The 17,962-nt window shown below is 41.9% G+C and overlaps 1 protein-coding gene across 1 annotated transcript; it reads left to right on the top strand.

Moving 5' to 3' along the window:
• The first annotated feature begins 12,398 nt into the window (after positions 1-12,398).
• On the top strand, positions 12,399-17,301 carry LOC143885986 (basic endochitinase-like). Its single transcript, XM_077390005.1, has 3 exons — positions 12,399-12,750; positions 16,569-16,686; positions 16,778-17,301. The coding sequence occupies exons 1-3, from the start codon at positions 12,399-12,401 to the stop codon at positions 17,145-17,147; spliced, it is 840 nt and encodes a 279-aa protein (XP_077246120.1). The 3' UTR covers positions 17,148-17,301.
• The last annotated feature ends 661 nt before the right edge of the window (positions 17,302-17,962 follow it).

Genomic DNA, 17,962 nt, shown 5'->3' with positions numbered 1-17,962 from the left:
TTTATCCAAAATTTCAGAGAGATCAGCAACTATAGGAATTGGCGGGGGGGGGGGGGGGTGAAGAATCAAAGAGGAGGGTTTAATGATCTGTATAAACAGATCATAATGGAAGTAATTGGGGTTTGGTTGCTGAAGTTACAACGCGGTGATGTTGGAAGCAATGAGCGGCAATGGAAGTGATGGACGGCTGGAGTAAAAGATGGCCGGACATGGAGATGGAAGGGTGATCGATGGCGAGACTCTCAGCCTCTCTCTCTCTCTCTCTATCTCTCGGCTCTTTCTCAGTATTTTTTTTTACAAAATGAGAAATCCTCTTTGTGTTGGGTTTCTATACTCTAAACAGGGGAAATGGAGGTGGGATGGTGGTGGATGATGGAGGTTGCCGGAATTAACGGGGGAGGGTTTAGGGGAAGATTGTGGTGGTTAAGATGGGTTTCCAGGGGAAGAAGAAGAAGGAGGAGAAGATTCGGATTTGGGTTTTTGGGTTAAATGGGGTTTGGTAGTAAAAATAGAAGAAGAAGAAGAAGTGGAGGTGGTTGATGGCTTGGTCGGAGGTGGAGGTGGAAGTGGCTGATGATGGTGATTCCGGCTGGAGATGGTGGTGGAGGATTTGAGGAAGAAGAACAAGGTGGAGGTGGCCGAGCGGAGCTCCGGCTGGAGATGGTGGTGGGGGCCAATCGGATTTCCGGTGAGAATGATGCCGGATTCCGTGGAGGTTGTGGTTGGAATGGGGTGGAGATGGGTTTAAGAGATAGAAATGGGTTTCTACGGAGGTGGAAGGATGGAGGTTGTCGGATTTGGGTCGGAGAGGGCCGGATTCCGGTGGTAATGGGTCGGGGGTTTGGTGGTTTGGGTGATGGAAGAAGGTGGTGGGAATATTGGTGGGGATTGATGGAGGTGGCTGATGGTGGTGGGAATATTGATGGAGGTGGAAGAGTAATCGTCGGCGGCTCCTTCTTCCCCTCTACCTCTCTCTCAGCTTCTCCCTTATGCGGCTGCAGAAATCCCCCTTTTTTTCTCTTGAACCCTAATTCGTTTCCCTTAAAAGGGAAATGATATACTCATACCCCCCCTCCATTTCCCTAGGACAGCCACCTCCCCATGCATTTATAACTACTCCTTTGCACAAAGGGGGGCGGCTGGGCAAAACAGACCCAAAGGGAAATGATATATTTGACCCCCCTTTCTTTGCTCTGGACAACCCTCCCTAATCCATTTACAAACATCTTTTTGTACTAGCAGGGGGGTGGTCCCAAGCAGAAAACAGGGGGAAATATTCCCATCTCTCTACATGATCCTAACCTTCTGATTGAATCTAAGGGCCATTAGGGATTGCTTGCGAAGGAAGCAACATAGAATTGCCAAGAATGCCCTCTTTTACATGGGAAATGACGTATTTCACCCCCCTCCCCCTCTGAATTTGCACCGCGACACTATCGAGGCTTGCTCACTAGGCGAATCAGCTCAGATCTCGACGAAAATTTACAGGGACCCTGGTGGGATCCTGACCTAGCTCGGGAACAAATTTGGGATATTAAAACACTAGTTTGACAGGATTTCTATCCTAACGACTCTATTAGGGTTCGGTCAAAATGGGGTGTCTACAGATGCCCCTCTTTGGCAGAGCGTGTGCAACACGCGAATGGCAAAGCCGAACAGACAACACATTTTGATCGACCCGAAAACAAAGCAAAGCAAATTTTTGGGTTTTGATTTTGAAACACGAAGGTAAACTGGCAAAAGGAATTTTCAAAAGACTCAAGACCTACATGCATTGGTGAGATAGCCTCTCTCCGATCCTTAACTTGACAATCATTACATCTCAATGAGATGGCCTCTCTTGAAACTACTAACTCGACAAAACATATCGCATCAGTGAAACTACTTTCCACCTCAAGCATTCAAAACAATGGGGAAACTGCTTTCAAACAAGCATTCTAAATCAAAAGAAACTACTTTTCTTTCAAACAATCAAAACCAAAAGGAAACTACTTTTCCGACAAACACCAATAACACGAGAAAGTACTTTTCTCGAAAACTTTCTATCTCTGAGAAACTACTTTTCTCTTAAAACTCTATTCATGAGAAACTACTCTACTTTTCTCTTCCAAAAAACTTCAAATAACTGAGAAACTACTTTTTTCTTCCAAAATCTCTGTACCTGAGAAACTACTTTTCTCTCCAAAAACTTTGCCTTTGAGAAACTGCTTTTCTCTCACAATCTTCATAATCACGGGGAAACTACTTCTCGCCCGATCTTTCAATTAAAAGGGGAAACTACTTTTCACCCAAAACTTCCAAACAATGGGGAAACTACTTCTCGCCCAATCTTAAAATCACCGGGAAAACTACTTTTCACCCAAAACTTCCAATTAAAAGGGGAAACTACTTTTCGCCCAACATTTCAATTCAAAGGAGAAACTACTTTTCGCCGAACATTTCAATTCAAAGGGGAAACTACTTTTCGCCCAAACTTTTAAATCATGGGGAAACTACTTCTCGCCCAATCTTTAAATCAAAGGGGAAACTACTTTTCGCCCAATCTTCCAAACAATGGGGAAACTACTTCTCGCCCAATTTTTCAATCAACGGGGAAACTACTTTTCGCCCGACCCTCAAAACAATGGGGAAACTACTTCTCGCCCAATCTTAAAATCAACGGGGAAACTACTTTTCACCCAAAACTTCCAATTAAAAGGGGAAACTACTTTTCGCCCAATCTTCAAAACAACGGGGAAACTACTTCTCGCCCGATCTTTCAAATAACGTGGAAACTACTTCTCGCCCGAACTTCCAAATAACGGAGAAACTACTTTTCGCCCAATCTTCCAATCAAAGGGGAAACTACTTTTCGCCCAAACCTTCAAATAACGGGGAAACTACTTCTCGCCCGAACCTTCCAATCAAAGGGGAAATTACTTTTCGCCCAAAATTTCAAATCAAAGGGGAAACTACTTCTCGCCCAATCTAAAAACATGGTGAAACTACTTTTCACCAAGCGATAGTTATACAGACCATTGCTGAAAATCCATCTGTTTAGCTATCCGGGCAACTCTGACTCCTCTCTTTCAAGGTAGCGAATCACCCAAGATTTATATGGTCCTGCTAAACAGTTCCATATAAATCCACGCAGATATACCTGACTCCTAACTCGTTAGGTAGCAGTACATTGCGAAGCAATGATTAAGCAAGTCACTACTTGACATTTCACTGCTAATCATCCCGGTATTCAAATATTTGAGGAAACTACTTCTCGCCCAAACATTTAATACCAAGGCGAAACTACTTTTCACCAAGCAACAAATAAACAGGCCACTACTTGGCACCTCATTGATTAACAATCAAAAGATTTTTTTTTTCTTCTTAAAAAAAATGCCCCTTGTTTGGGTTTAACAAAGAAAAAGATTTTTTTGGGCCCAAAGGGCTTACAAACATGATTGATGGGTTTATCGATCTTATATTGAGTTCATTGATAGCATAGCTATCTCCTGCCGAGAATAAATGGGAGTGCATGATCATTGCTGAAGACCAGACTCGAAAAACTTGATGGGATTTTTGGATATTGACTCTCTTAAAGAGAGGAAAAGCATTCTGCTAAGATTTGAAAACTGCAAAAGCAGGAATTCTAGACTCCGTTGGGTACTAGATTTTCTGAAACATTGACTCTTTCAAAGAATGAGTTCAATTGATGAATTTGATTCAAGAGAGCGTTCAAGCTTCTTTTGCTTCTATCTGCTGAGAAAGTTTATCTCAATTATCTTGTATTTGATATCTTTTATGACGCAAGTCATAAAAGATGCCCCTAGTATGATTACTTCCATGACAGGATTTATTGGAGAGCAAAACCAGGATAGGTAAGAAAAGTTTAAGCTTGCATGGGTTCTTTCTTCGGTATATGGGTAAAAGGATATCCATAATGGATGAGTCTGAGAATTTTTTTCTTTCATTGCTCACTACTTGAGGCTTTGATGTATCCGGCAAGTTTGAACAAAATGTCTCTTGCCCTTTCCTTAATTTCTAAACCAGGATCTACTCTGAATTTTCTCCACATTTAAAAGGTATACTCTCGTTCTTCCAGTGCCAAACACTTCGGACATTGAGAGAAAAAATGATAAAAATAAGAAAAAGACTTCCAATGACTCAATCAAAGAAGACTCAAATTACTCAAGGGACTTGACTCACTTTTGATTCACTCTTAGATAAAATGTGTTATTTTATTATGGTAAGGCTAGCCACTCTTAGAATACTCTCGAAAACCATGTCAAGAGGCTCTAGTTTCCTCCATCGGGATTTCCGTCATGGTTATTACCCCTTTGGGTTGCTCGGTTTTAATGCCCCTAGTTTAAAAAGGATATCAAAGCAAGTCTCACTGACACTTCTCGGATTCCGGGATCCTGTCTTGTGTAGAGGTTGCTTCTCCGTCTCCTTGATTTCTCTCTTCACAGGAAGTCACGACTACTGCCTTCCAGTTTTCGGTCTAAAAGACCACTTGTCTTAACTTTTGCTTGTTTCACCAGATGGACTTTCTAGGAAGGCTTGGGATCAAAAGGGTGGAATATTTAAAGTTCAAACGATTTGGACCGAATCTGGTCTAGCCAGACTACCTACGTACCCCAAAAATGGAGGATCAGATCCGCGTAGTTCGCTTTGGGGTTTTTCAAAGAATGGTTTAGCATTTAGCTTCAAAATTTTTGAAAGGGATTTTATCCCAAGGTTTGACCGAACCTGAATTAATCAGGTTGCCTACGTACCCCTGAAGAGTTGGGGATCAGGTCCGACGTAGTTCGGGCGCATAAATGCCCCGGGTTTATAATGTGTTTGAAAAGAAATTGTTTAATTTTGCTTTTGGCCCAAAGGGTTTATAGAAGGATTTTTTAAATGTTGGGATTTTGGCCATAAAATTTCAGACGCCCAAGGATGGCCTCCTGATGTATTTGATGTACAAGCTCTTTTGCTTTAAGGTTCAAAGACTTAGAAAATTTTCTAGGAGTCTGACGGCATGTTAGGCAAAGCTACAACCACTGCACTCCACTCCCATCTTGAAAATCTTAAATTTATGCTTAAAGGTTCCACAACTCCTTGTCTCTTTTTTTTCTTTTTTTTTTACGTCTCAAATTTATCACACAACTTCCTTGCCAGAAAGTCTTCTCTCAATATTTCATCAGCTCCACAGGATGTCTGATGTTTCACTCTTTAAAATCTTCACTTTTCAACTGGATGTCTAAAGACGATAGAGTCTTGCTTTGCTCAACGACAGGGCATTCCCCTGGTTTATCCTTATAGGATCAAGCAAGACTACCTCAAACCCCTCTAAACAGGTTTATCAATTCTTTGCGCTCCTCGGGAGATAAAGTTTTGCCACTCCATCTTTCTCGAGTTTCGAATTTCGATACCATTATCAATGGCTTCGACTTCTTCTTCAAGTGGCTATGCTCGACGCTCTTCCTCTCGTTTGACCATCTTTCAGATCTCGAGGTGAATTTCGTCTGCATTCTCATCCGAGAAGGAGGTCTTTAGTTGTTTTAAACATTAGATCTAAGAGTGAATCATAAAACATTGAAGATACAGAACCAAATGCTATATTGAATTGAAAACTTTGAAGTACATAGATGACTCACAGACATGCCTCTATGGGCTCTTCATCGGTTCTGATAAAAAACAAAACACTGACTCTATATTTTTTTTGGGTGTCATTGACACTACCAGACTCACCAACTTTCAACCTAGGAGTTGGTATAAACTTCACAAAAAACAAATTTAGAAACAAGATACTTGACATATGACTCTTGAAACATAACAGTTGAACAGAGGCATGGAATTGGCACTGAAGTTCACAAGTAGCACGCCTTCTTCCATGATATAATGCTGGGTAAGAAGTTCGACCCGGTTTCAGAAACCTTTGAAAGGGTGGTCCTCTGAAGTCCTGTTAACAGCCATTGGATGAACCTCTGGTAATTCAGACAAAGAGAGTAAAGGTATTCTCGATGTAATGGGATGATCAACTGAGTTTAGATACCGAAGATGGCCTAGACCAAGCAGGTTTCAATTGGTTATCTCTTTTGAGGGTGATAATGATAGTTGCTCACCTTAAGAATCACTGAAGTGGAGGTTAAAACACTAGGTTAAATGAATGATCATGGGGATAAAATATCCTCTGTAAATAGAGACAAAAATAATCCTGAACATGTTTGAATTACAAAACAGGTAAGTCAATCTATGAAGGTCAAAGAAAGGTAGGCACTGATAACATGACCTATACCAACAGGATCTCAAAAAATCTTCAATTTATCCCTTTAAGTCTTTCTGGAATATGACTGCTCTCTTTTGAGGGATGAAAAAGTTAAGAATGATAAACACCCATAATCTAAATGAGTTTAGACCTCAGCAATAATCATGCACTTGCGACAGATAGGCAAGATTTAGCTAATCCATCAACGATCATGGTATAAGAAGGGTAAATCTATGACGGAAAATATGAATCAATTATATGCACAAAAGATAAAAAAAAATAGATTATGACAAAAGTCAAGAATCTGATGAAAATCCACAAATGGATAAATAGGAATAAACAAAAAGATCACGATACAACAAACTCATGGTTACCCCTGACTTTGGAGAATAACAGTCGTGCTCAAAATGTTCCAGGTAAAATCCGACAGCATAACAGCTATACAAGAAGGTTGAAGTAAGGTAAACTCATGGTTTAGCTAACTCTAAAGGATAGCCGTCATGCTCAAAATATTCTGCGAAAAATTCGGCAGCATAACGACTAGACAAGAAAGCCAAGGTAAGGTAAACTCATGGTTTAACTAACTCTAAAGGATAGCCATCTTGCTTAAAATATTCTGGACAAAATCCGGCAGCATGACGACGCTAGAAAGGATTCCCACAACTCAACCGAAGGTATATGAACAACGGTGGTAAAATCGACTCATAATCGGTAAATGAAATAGGTTACCAAAGAAAGGTAAGCAAATGAAGGACTGACCATAGATGAGAACATATACCAGCGGGTCAGATCCTATAACCAACAGATCGAAGGACATATCATGGCCAGGGTAATGGCGATAAAAAACCACTGACTAGATCTAGATCCGAACAGAGAATGGATATAACCAATTGAAATGAATAAGGAACTCTAACTAAGAGGAAAATCCTAATATATATAATCAGTATATATATATATATATATATATATATATATATATATATATATACACACACATATACATATATCCTAACCAGGGGCACCAGCCCTAATCTATCTAACGGAGTCGAGAAAGTCTCGACTCGCGACAGACCAGTGAGTGTACTAGGACCGTGTTGTAGCCATGTAAAATGAGCTACCCTATTCTACAACTGGGACAAGGCTCCTAACTCTAGGCTCCACATGTGTGAGCAACACATGTTCGACCCTATATGAATGCAATATACTTATATAAACACGGGTACTTCCTAGTTAGGTTTCACTAAGTCAGTAAGTATATACATAATATATAAAACAAAGTAGGGCTCCGGACTCAATCTACTGGGTACTATGCGTATGAAACATACTTAATATGTATAACTCAGGTGCACCGAGTGTTATACATAGTATGCTTCATTGCTCATCGGCTGCTGTAAACACAAGTGCACCGAGTGTTTACGGCTGCAGCGCTGGCGCATAGCTTGGAAATAGATTCAACAGTACCATCAGGGTGTAATAACATCCCAGTCGGGCACGCATTGAATCTATCCCGTGGAGCCAATAATGAAAAATAATGAAAAACAATGAAAGAATATAGAAAATAGGACAATGCATACTGTGCAGTGTGTGAATCCCTTGTTTTAATTACGCACCTATCTGCTGCCCCTGGATTCTAAGCGAAAAGGTTCCCATTTAAAATGATTTTAACCCAAATTCCTCCAAAGTTAGTAAAAATGGCATTTTAACAGAGTTAGGCAATGTTTCAAGAACTCCCTAGCAGAGTCGCCAGCCTATGGACCCCGATCCGAGGACGGTGCCGAGGGACGCGAGATCCCTTCCTGCAATCCTCTAAGATCTCCACAACGGAAGAGAGCTCTGCCAAGGAACTCTCGAAACGGATGCCACCCTCACAGCATAGCATGAGTGGCGATATAAAAAGAAAGAGATACATCCTGATCCGGAGCCAGGGCTCGAAACCGAGATATATCTGAAAATAACTCAGAGTCGCCATCCACGGACACGCCATGGAACCAAAAAAATAAATGCTCTGTTTGCAATGGATAACCAGAGATACAAAAGGTCCGTGCCTGATGACGAATGGAGAAGGTCCGAAGAGCGCCCCCAATTCGCCCGAGTGCGAACACTTGGTCTCTTATGCCATTTATTTATTAACTTCGAAGAATTTTGGGCAAAAATCATGTGAAATGGGAACAATCCTCAGGAGTCGTCTACCTAAGCATGCATTTCCTTAGGATAAAGATAATAAACACCCATAAAATAAAATGAAAGATGTGCTGCCTAAGCATAGCTAGGTTATGAGTGACATACCTAACTGGTGTCTAAGTTCTGGTGGACGGACACATGCATGCTACAGCTAAAGGTATAGGTATGCACAAGAAAGTAAAAAAACATAGCAAAACAAACGATGACTACACAACAAATCCTAAGACTCTAAATGATTAGCCCGAGTCCTCGGATGGTCTGGTATTCATCCAAAGAAGCCTACGTATCCCCGCCTCCACGAGAATCAAGGCAACGTAGTTCTTCGCACCTATTCTAAACTAGGATGCCTAAGACACCTAGACCTCTATCTTAGACTCGATCTAAAAGACCGGACTAATTATTAAAGCTTCTTGAACGATTATTTAAATTCCAGTGAATTGTAGATTTTAGGACACCCTATATGCCCTAACTAAATGCAAGTTAGCCCTAAGCTAATTCAGGTGGTTCCTACAACCTATGTGTAACTAGGCTGTGCGTCCTAAGGAAAACAATGGGATCACTAACGCATCTTAGACCTAGTCATCAGTCGGCGATGTGAATCGCCTACTGACCGGACCGAGGCGCTCCTAGCTAGGACAAACTCCTAACTCTAACACAAACACACAACAAGCACACAATAAAAGACAAACTAATAACTCTAATACTCTCTATCTAGGATAGACTCCTAACTCTAGAAGAAGATCTTGTTGAAAACAAGGTTTTGAAGAAAAAAGGGTAAAACATTTATTTACAAAGTTTGGCTGGACTTGGGACATGAATCCCAAGCTGCACTACGTACCTCGTGGAAGAGGATCAAGCCAACGTAGTTCGAAACGAACTCTCAAACTACGCTTCTAAAAGAAACACTCACACTTCAGATTTTTTAAGGTTTTTTATATTTTCAAATGTTTTTGATATTTTTAAAGTTTTCAAATGTTTTTGAGTTTTAAATTTCTAATGTTTTTGGATTTTAAAGCTTTTCCAATGCTCAGGACCTTTAGATGAATTCACCCTTACAGAGAACAAACAAGCATAACCATAAACTAGGGCAAAGCCCTAAAGCAAAAAGGGAAAACCCCAAACAAGCAACTAACGCCTCAAAGAGACAAACCACAACAAGAAAGATAGCGTCACAAGAAGAAAGAAAACGATCCAAGATCCCAAGCAAGCAAAGCTCTAATAAGACTGAGTTAGCCTCTAATCAAAGCGAAGTAATCAACAACTCTAAATAAGAAACTCCGAACTAACAACACTAAAGAGGGGAACAAATGAGTCAGAGACTCTCTAATAACACTACCGAGTCAAAGATTCACTCTAAAAGAGGAGGCCACTCTAACATTAGGCTAGGTAAGCCTCCTAAAGGGGAAACTCTCTACATGAGACAAGGCTTGTCTCCGAGACACAAATGACGTAAAAAGGAATAAGAGACCCTGTGCATATTTGGCAAAGGTAAAACACCCAGCCGGGCCGGACAGCTGCCTAGCCCTAGGGTGCAACAAATGTGCAACCCAATACCCATAAGGGTAGGGGTATGCTGCCAAGCCGAGAAGGGTGTTCTCCCAAAACCAAACGACGCACAAAGAGGAGGTTTAGCAAGAGAATGAGACTGGGCAAGTCTCCTATATACAGAGAAGGGGTATGCTACTTGGACTGGGCAAGTCCCCTAAGGATGGGCTTGGGCTAGCGCCTTCATCGCCCTCGCAATGAGAGGGGATTCTAGTATCTAAAGAAATTTAACAGAAATCTATAAGACTGTGTTAGTCTATCAAAGAGAGAAGAAAAGGCTACCAGATAATCGCAAACCCATTCTATTCTTATAAAAATAAAACAAGTGCTAAGCAAAGAAGAATTTTCAATAAAAAAATACACAATCTATAGCAATCATAAAATGATAAACAACATAAATTAGTCCAGACCAGCCGCTGGATAGCCTAATAAAGCAAAAACAATATCAAACACTTCTATGCCCAACCACAAACACCACCCCAATATGGGGATGAAATCAGATGATGCTAAAGTAATCATCTGATATCATAATACACATGATAATATTTCTAATCCCGCCTTGAAATCAGACAGTACTCATGTCGATAATATCGAATAGAGTAGTCATCTGATCTCCTTCTTTCCTAAAACAATTTATTTAAATAAAATTAAAGAAATATGATAAGCTTCAAGATAATCTCACCTGAACAGTCCATTCATTATTGTCTTCAGAACCTAACTCAATGCTTAAGATAAGAAGAGTATTAGAAATATCAAAAGATTATGATAATTCCAATTAGTAAAAATTTCAGTGCATACAGGGGACATCAACTTGTGCAGATCCCAGTGCGAAGCGGGGAGCGCTATCATTGCCCAGAGAAGGGTTCTTTTAAAAAAATGGTTAAAAGAAATCCAAAAGGTTGGGTAGGCCTACTAAACAAAAGAGGGGAGCGTTACTTGGACTGAGCGAGTCCCCTAAGGATGGGCTTGGGCAAGCGCCTTCATCGCCCGAAACCGACAATGCGCGCTCCCAAAATCGATGGGATCCCGAAATACAAAGAAAATCCTGAGCAACATGTAAAGAATATGTCCCGAAGAACTGAAATAGGCCTCGAAAGATAGAGATGACCCCAAAAATTCTGAGGAACCATGAGTAAATGAAGACCATAGAAATCCTACAAAGATCCCGAATGCTAGCGCGAGATCTGAAGGAGAGACGAAAGAGGCTTGGTGAAACACTTAAATAAATCCCAGCACTACACATCGAGAATCAGGGGCCATGATAAGATATGACCTAGAGGGCAGCTAGGAGGGATTTCATGAAAGGGAAGGCCCTTATTTAATGATCTTTCAGGGTAAATTCACTTTTTTGGAGAGTAAACAATCTGGGTATTCAATGACCAAACACAGGTATTTAACAAATTTTTCGAAGGACAAAGCCCCTAATTTATACTCTAAGAAAGGACAATTGATCATCATAACAATACCCTAATATTCAAAGTCCAAAACACATCATATTGAAACCAAATCATACAACAGACACCATTCAACCAAGAGGATTAGAGCAAGAACCAACCACTAGTCTTGAACCCAAAATTAGAAATGAAAAGGAATATTACTTACACTGATGATTCGCAATCCGGAGAGATGCCGCAATTCTGGGATCAATGGTAGTGATTGCGGATCGCGGGAATGTCCAGATTTCAATAGGATCTCGCCGGAGACGATGATTCTCATGGGAATCGCAGAGTCGCCCGGAGAACGAACTTTTCCCCCTCCTCTTCAATCTCTAATCTCTCGATCTTCTCTCATATCCCTTTCAAATTATCTCCCAAATGAAAACCCTAACTGATCACCTCTTTTGTTAGCTTTATCCAAAATTTCAGAGAGATCAGCAACTATAGAAATTGGCGGGGGGGGGGGGGGGGTGAAGAATCAAAGAGGAGGGTTTAATGATTTGTATAAACAGATCATAATGGAAGTAATTGGGGTTTGGTTGCTGAAGTTACAACGCGGTGATGTTGGAAGCAATGAGCGGCAATGGAAGTGATGAACGGCTGGAGTAAAAGATGGCCGGACATGGAGATGGAAGGCTGATCGATGGCGAGACTCTCGGCCTCTGTCTCTCTCTCTCTCTCTCTCTCTCTCTCTCTATCTCTCGGCTCTTTCTCAGTATTTTTTTTTACAAAATGAGAAACCCTCTTTGTGTTGGGTTTCTATACTCTAAACAGGGGAAATGGAGGTGGGATGGTGGTGGATGATGGAGGTTGCCGGAATTAATGGGGGAGGGTTTAGGGGAAGATTGTGGTGGTTAAGATGGGTTTCCAGGGGAAGAAGAAGAAGGAGGAGAAGATTCGGATTTGGGTTTTTGGGTTAAATGGGGTTTGGTAGTAAAAATAGAAGAAGAAGAAGAAGTGGAGGTGGTTGATGGCTTGGTCAGAGGTGGAGGTGGAAGTGGCTGATGATGGTGATTCCGGCTGGAGATGGTGGTGGAGGATTTGAGGAAGAAGAACAAGGTGGAGGTGGCCGAGCGGAGCTCCGGCTGGAGATGGTGGTGGGGGCCAATCGGATTTCCGGTGAGAATGATGTCGGATTCCGTGGAGGTTGTGGTTGGAATGGGGTGGAGATGAGTTTAAGACATAGAAATGGGTTTCTACGGAGGTGGAAGGATGGAGGTTGTCGGATTTGGGTCGGAGAGGGCCGGATTCCGGTGGTAATGGGTCGGGGGTTTGGTGGTTTGGGTGATGGAAGAAGGTGGTGGGAATATTGGTGGGGATTGATGGAGGTGGCTGATGGTGGTGGGATTATTGATGGAGGTGGAAGAGTAATCGCCGGCGGCTCCTTCTTCCCCTCTACCTCTCTCTCAGCTTCTCCCTTATGCGGCTGCAGAAATCCCCCTTTTTTTCTCTTGAACCCTAATTCGTTTCCCTTAAAAGGGAAACGATATACTCATACCCCCCCTCCATTTCCCTAGGACAGCCACCTCCCCATGCATTTATAACTACTCCTTTGCACAAAGGGGGGCGGCTGGGCAAAACAGACCCAAAGGGAAATGATATATTTGACCCCCCTTTCTTTGCTCTGGACAGCCCTCCCTAATCCATTTACAAACATCTTTTTGTACTAGCAGGGGGGTGGTCCCAAGCAGAAAACAGGGGGAAATATTCCCATCTCTCTACATGATCCTAACCTTCTGATTGAATCTAAGGTCCATTAGGGATTGCTTGCGAAGGAAGCAACATAGAATTGCCAAGAATGCCCTCTTTTACATGGGAAATGACGTATTTCACCCCCCTCCCCCTCTGAATTTGCACCGCGACACTATCGAGGCTTGCTCACTAGGCGAATCAGCTCAGATCTCGACGAAAATTTACAGGGACCCTGGTGGGATCCTGGCCTAGCTCGGGAACAAATTTGGGATATTAAAACACTAGTTTGACAGGATTTCTATCCTAACGACTCTATTAGGGTTCGGTCAAAATGGGGTGTCTACAGATGCCGGCGTGCCTCTTGTCGTGGACTGGATGGCAGGGGAGATTGATCCCGGGCAGGAGGCGGCTGTGAACGTCGAGGGCTCTGGCCCTGGGGACTCTTCTCTCTGCGCTGTCTTCTGTGGCCGTCACTTCTGATATACTTTTTCAAATATCCCCGACCGATCAGCAGCTCAATTTCTTCCTTGAGCTGCCAGCACTCGTCTGTGTCGTGCCCGTGGTCCCTATGGAACCGACAGTACTTTGACTTGTCTCTCTTATTTCCCTTGGAGATCATTCTGGTCGGCCACCTTACGAACTCTTCTCCTCTGATTGTGGCCAGTATGTGTCTCTGGAAGGTGTTGAGAGGGGTAAAGTTCTCTTCCCTCCTCGGGGGGACCTCTCTCTTCTGGGGCCTTATCGTCCCTACGCTGCTTGGTAGGGTTCTTGTCTTCAGAGGTTCTCCTCCGATTTGAGTCCAAGGCCGCCAGCGTCTCTTCCACTGCTATATACTCCTCTGCTCCGGCCATCAGATCCGCCAGTGAGTGTGGGTTTTGGCGAGCCACTGACCGGGGGAAATCGTTGGATCTAGAACCTGCGAGGAGCGCGTTCATGGCGACTGAGGGATCCAAATTCGGCACTTGGAGTGCCTCCCTGTTGAAACGGCTGACGAACACCTTCAGAGGTTCGTTATCTTCCTGCCGCAAGGCCATCAAGGATGCTGTTGTTTTCCTTGGCCTCTGGCTGCTCATGAAATGGCGGACCAAATTGTCCCCAAAGTCTTCAAAATTGCTGATGGAGTTCGGTTTGATCCTTGAGTACCAGTCCCGGGCCGCACCAGTCAGTGTGGTCGGGAATGCTCTACAGAGGAAGCCATCGGACGCGCCGTGGAGGAGGATCATTGTTCTGAACGTTTCCAAATGGTCCACAGGGTCAGTGGTCCCGTCATATTGCGGGACGGTTGGCATTTTAAACCCCCTGGGCGCCGGGGCGTTCATAACATCGTCGGTGAACGGCGTTCTGCTTGAGAACGCCCTCGCAGCAGGCCGGCCCTGATCCTTTGCCAGCTCTTCTATACGGTGGTCTATTTATTCCATCCACCGTAGCATCGGATCAGCTCTTCTGTCTGCTCGGTCCAACGATTTGTTTTTCTCCATCGATGGGCTCGCGGCGGAGCCGGACTGACTTTCCGGACTCCTTCGTCATTGGATTTCAGATGATTATTTTATGAATATTCTGGTACAGTGCGTCTAATCTGCCTGAAATTTGGGTCCAAGTTCTGTTACAATTATAATTTGATTTAGGTTTTGACGTGTTCTGTGAAATTATAGATTTTTTAGTCTTCTTTCAAAAGGCTTTGGGTCCATAATTTTTGGATTTTATATGAATATTTTCTGCCGAGTGTCTAGTATGTCAAAAAACGTGTTTGAAAATTGGGTAGCACCTTCGTGACGGGATTAAACCTAAAAATTATATTCTAAAAATTTACTAAAATACCCTTAACCCCTATTTCTTAGGATAACAACACATGCTATAATTTAACTCGGTCACATACGTGTACAGAAGGAACTTCCTCCTAACTGTACTGGAGCGAAGTTTTGTTCTTTATTGGGCCCTAATCTTATCTCTATAGACTGCCTGCGGAAGCTAGAGATAGGGAGACATTGTCATTCGGTAGAGATCTGTGATGTACCTTTAGTATCATCCACCTGGACAAGTAGACATTTCGCCAATATGCAGCATTTCGCCATATTTTCCGAATCGGGTATCTCTCGACGGAAATCATATAAAAGTAGAGGTTTCAAAGTTCAGAAAGACAAAAATGCCCTTTACTACCGGAACCCAAAAACCCTATTCTATTTCCATCATACACTCTAAAGAGGCAAAGAAGCAGGAAGGGGACTGGACGGCCTACACCATAGTATGATCCAAACCGTCCATTTGACGGCCAACAACGTAAATAGGTTGTGCCGAAAAAATCATTTCCATAGGATGATCCTAGTCTTCCAAAAAAATTATTTCCGTACGCGGATCCTAGCCTTCCGATATATATATATATATATATAGGTTTCCATAACATGCATTTCTTCTATAGATCGGAAGGCTGGGAACATCTTATGGAAATGATTTTTGGGTTACTATATGGGCATTTTTCTTGCCACCTTTGTCATTTGGTGTACTGATTCCCCTGCATTGAAAACCTTTTGCCTTGAATTGAATTGGGGATGACTATTATTGACTAGTCTTAAGGAAAAAAAATCCTCTCTCTCTGGTCAGGATCTGAGGAAGATCGTTCATCCCCTCTACGTGGCCCAATAAAAGCATGCCACCTTTCCCTGGGAAAGTTTCTTTAAGCAATTACGCCGCCTTCTATTTTCTATTGACGAAATGACCATTTTGTCCCTGCCTTTTCAATTACATGATAGTGTAAGCCAGTATGCTTCAAAAAGTGCGCTAAACCATAGGATGATCCCAACTGTCCATTTGACGGGCAAAATACATTCTACCCCAAAAATCAATTTTATAGGATGATCTTATCCCAACTGTCCATTTGACGGTTTAGAAATAATTTTGGGGCAGAGTCTATTTATGTAGTTGTCCTTCAAATGGACGGTTTAGATCATCCTATGGGGCACAATCTACTTCGTTGCTGCCCATCAAACGGACGGTTTGGACATCTTATGGTGTAAGGTACTTTTTGAAAAAATACTAGACTATACGGGGTCTCTCTCTATCCCTCCCTCTGTATCCAAATTGTATTCATTTATCCAAATTACTAGTGACAGACTCAGCAACATTCACTATATGAAATTCTTTATTCTTTTCAAGAGGCATGAAGGCTAAAGGTTTCCAAAATGTGCAGCTCTCTCTACATGATATATATATATATGTGGGAATTGCTAGCGTCCATCGCAAAAGCGTTTTCGCGGCTGGTCTGTCGCACATGGAGACAAAAGCAGTTGTTTTTATTAACGAGGTGGCTGGTTTGACGTGCAACAAACCAGCCGCGGAAACCCTTTTGCGATGGAGCTTAGAAAATCCCTTTATTTATATATATATATATATATATATATATATATATATATATATATATATATATATATATATATATATATATATATATATGAGAAAAGTGAGCACCAACGCCTCCCATTGGTATACAGTAGATTACTTCCTTCAAAAACAAGGCAAGAATCCAGTAGATTACTGCGTTGCAAGTGCAGAATTTCCATGCGCTTATGGTAAAAAATACCACGGCCGAGGTCCCATTCAAATCTCATAGTAAGTTCTTCTTTTTCCATGCATTTTTTTTTGTTGTTTCTACATTTAGCTTTCTAGAGATCTATCTTGACTTGTATTTTCGTGCTTGCAGTAACTACAACTACGGCCCAGCTGGAAAAGCAATTGGGGCAAACCTTCTCGCCAACCCTGATCTAGTTTCCACTGATGCTACCGTTTCATTTAAGACAGCAATATGGTATTGGATGACTTCTAAATCACAAAAACCTTCCTGCCATGATGCCATCACAAGCCGATGGACACCATCCAATGAAGATAAGACCGCGGGTCGCCTTCCTGGATTCGGTGTTTCCACCAACATCATCAATGGGGGACTTGAATGTGGCAAAGGGAACAATGTTGCGGTCGCAAACCGCATCGGATTTTACAAGAGATACTGCGACATACTTGGTGTGAGCTATGGTACCAACCTTGACTGCTACAACCAAAAGCCTTTTGCTTAGTTAATTAGGCTTTTTCTATGTATTTGAATAAGTGACTACTAGTGTCATCTATGTAAAAGTATATGTATATGTCAAAGACCATTTGGCATTAGTATTAAAATCCTCTCTAAATATAAGTTGATTAAATAAAACTATAAGGAGGATGCATTAGAAATCTAAAGTGTGATGATTCTACGAAACGTGGCGATCGTCTTTGTATGACAAGATAATAAACCAAACCTACTATTTCTCAAAGTAACTTTATTATTGTGGTTTTTTCATAAAATTATCATCGATTACCCCTTGATATAAGGTGCATAGGACATACATATGTGTCACGCCCCGACTCAATATTCACGCCTAGCACACGACAGCGTTGCACACCTGCAAGGCGAACCCTCAAGCATGCAAGGCATTCGATACCACAAGCAATACTGTAACACCCAGCCCCAATGCTTGAACATGTTTTAACTACTTGTAATGGGTGTTATTATCATACGGACTTAAGATTAATTTTATTGGAATGAGTGCCATTACCAATGTTAAGTTTAGGAATAATTACTTGGAAGTGGGTGTCTTTTTCAAATTGAAGCATTATGTCCAGGCAGGAGACATTGAAAATGGTAAAGGGTGCTATTATCATCAATGGAGTAAAGTCCATTTAAACACTTTTTACAAGGCTGCTCATTTTGGAAAGCAATTGACCGAATATAACACCTTCACTAAAGTTAAATTTGACCTTGAATAGAATCTTCCACTAGTGGGTAGGATGTATTAGGAAGCTCTATCATTTCAAGATGCAATCTTGGTAGGTTTCCTCATATAGATTTTCAGCT

Source organism: Tasmannia lanceolata, unplaced genomic scaffold (genome assembly GCF_043159265.1).
Source record: "Tasmannia lanceolata isolate RefF3 unplaced genomic scaffold, GAP_Taslan_0.1 ptg000011l, whole genome shotgun sequence".
Taxonomy (NCBI): Eukaryota; Viridiplantae; Streptophyta; class Magnoliopsida; order Canellales; family Winteraceae; genus Tasmannia; species Tasmannia lanceolata.
Note: the sequence above shows the minus strand (reverse complement) of the source record. Positions and strands in the feature narration are given on the sequence as shown.

Bases quoted from the DNA above. Each gene is read 5' to 3' on its own strand.
- LOC143885986 (XM_077390005.1), top strand. From the start codon at position 12,399: ATGGTGATTCCGGCTGGAGATGGTGGTGGAGGATTTGAGGAAGAAGAA. The intron at 12,751-16,568 runs GTGGAAGAGTAA...ATTGGTATACAG, and splicing joins TGGTGGGATTATTGATGGAG to TAGATTACTTCCTTCAAAAA. The intron at 16,687-16,777 runs GTAAGTTCTTCT...TCGTGCTTGCAG, and splicing joins GGTCCCATTCAAATCTCATA to TAACTACAACTACGGCCCAG.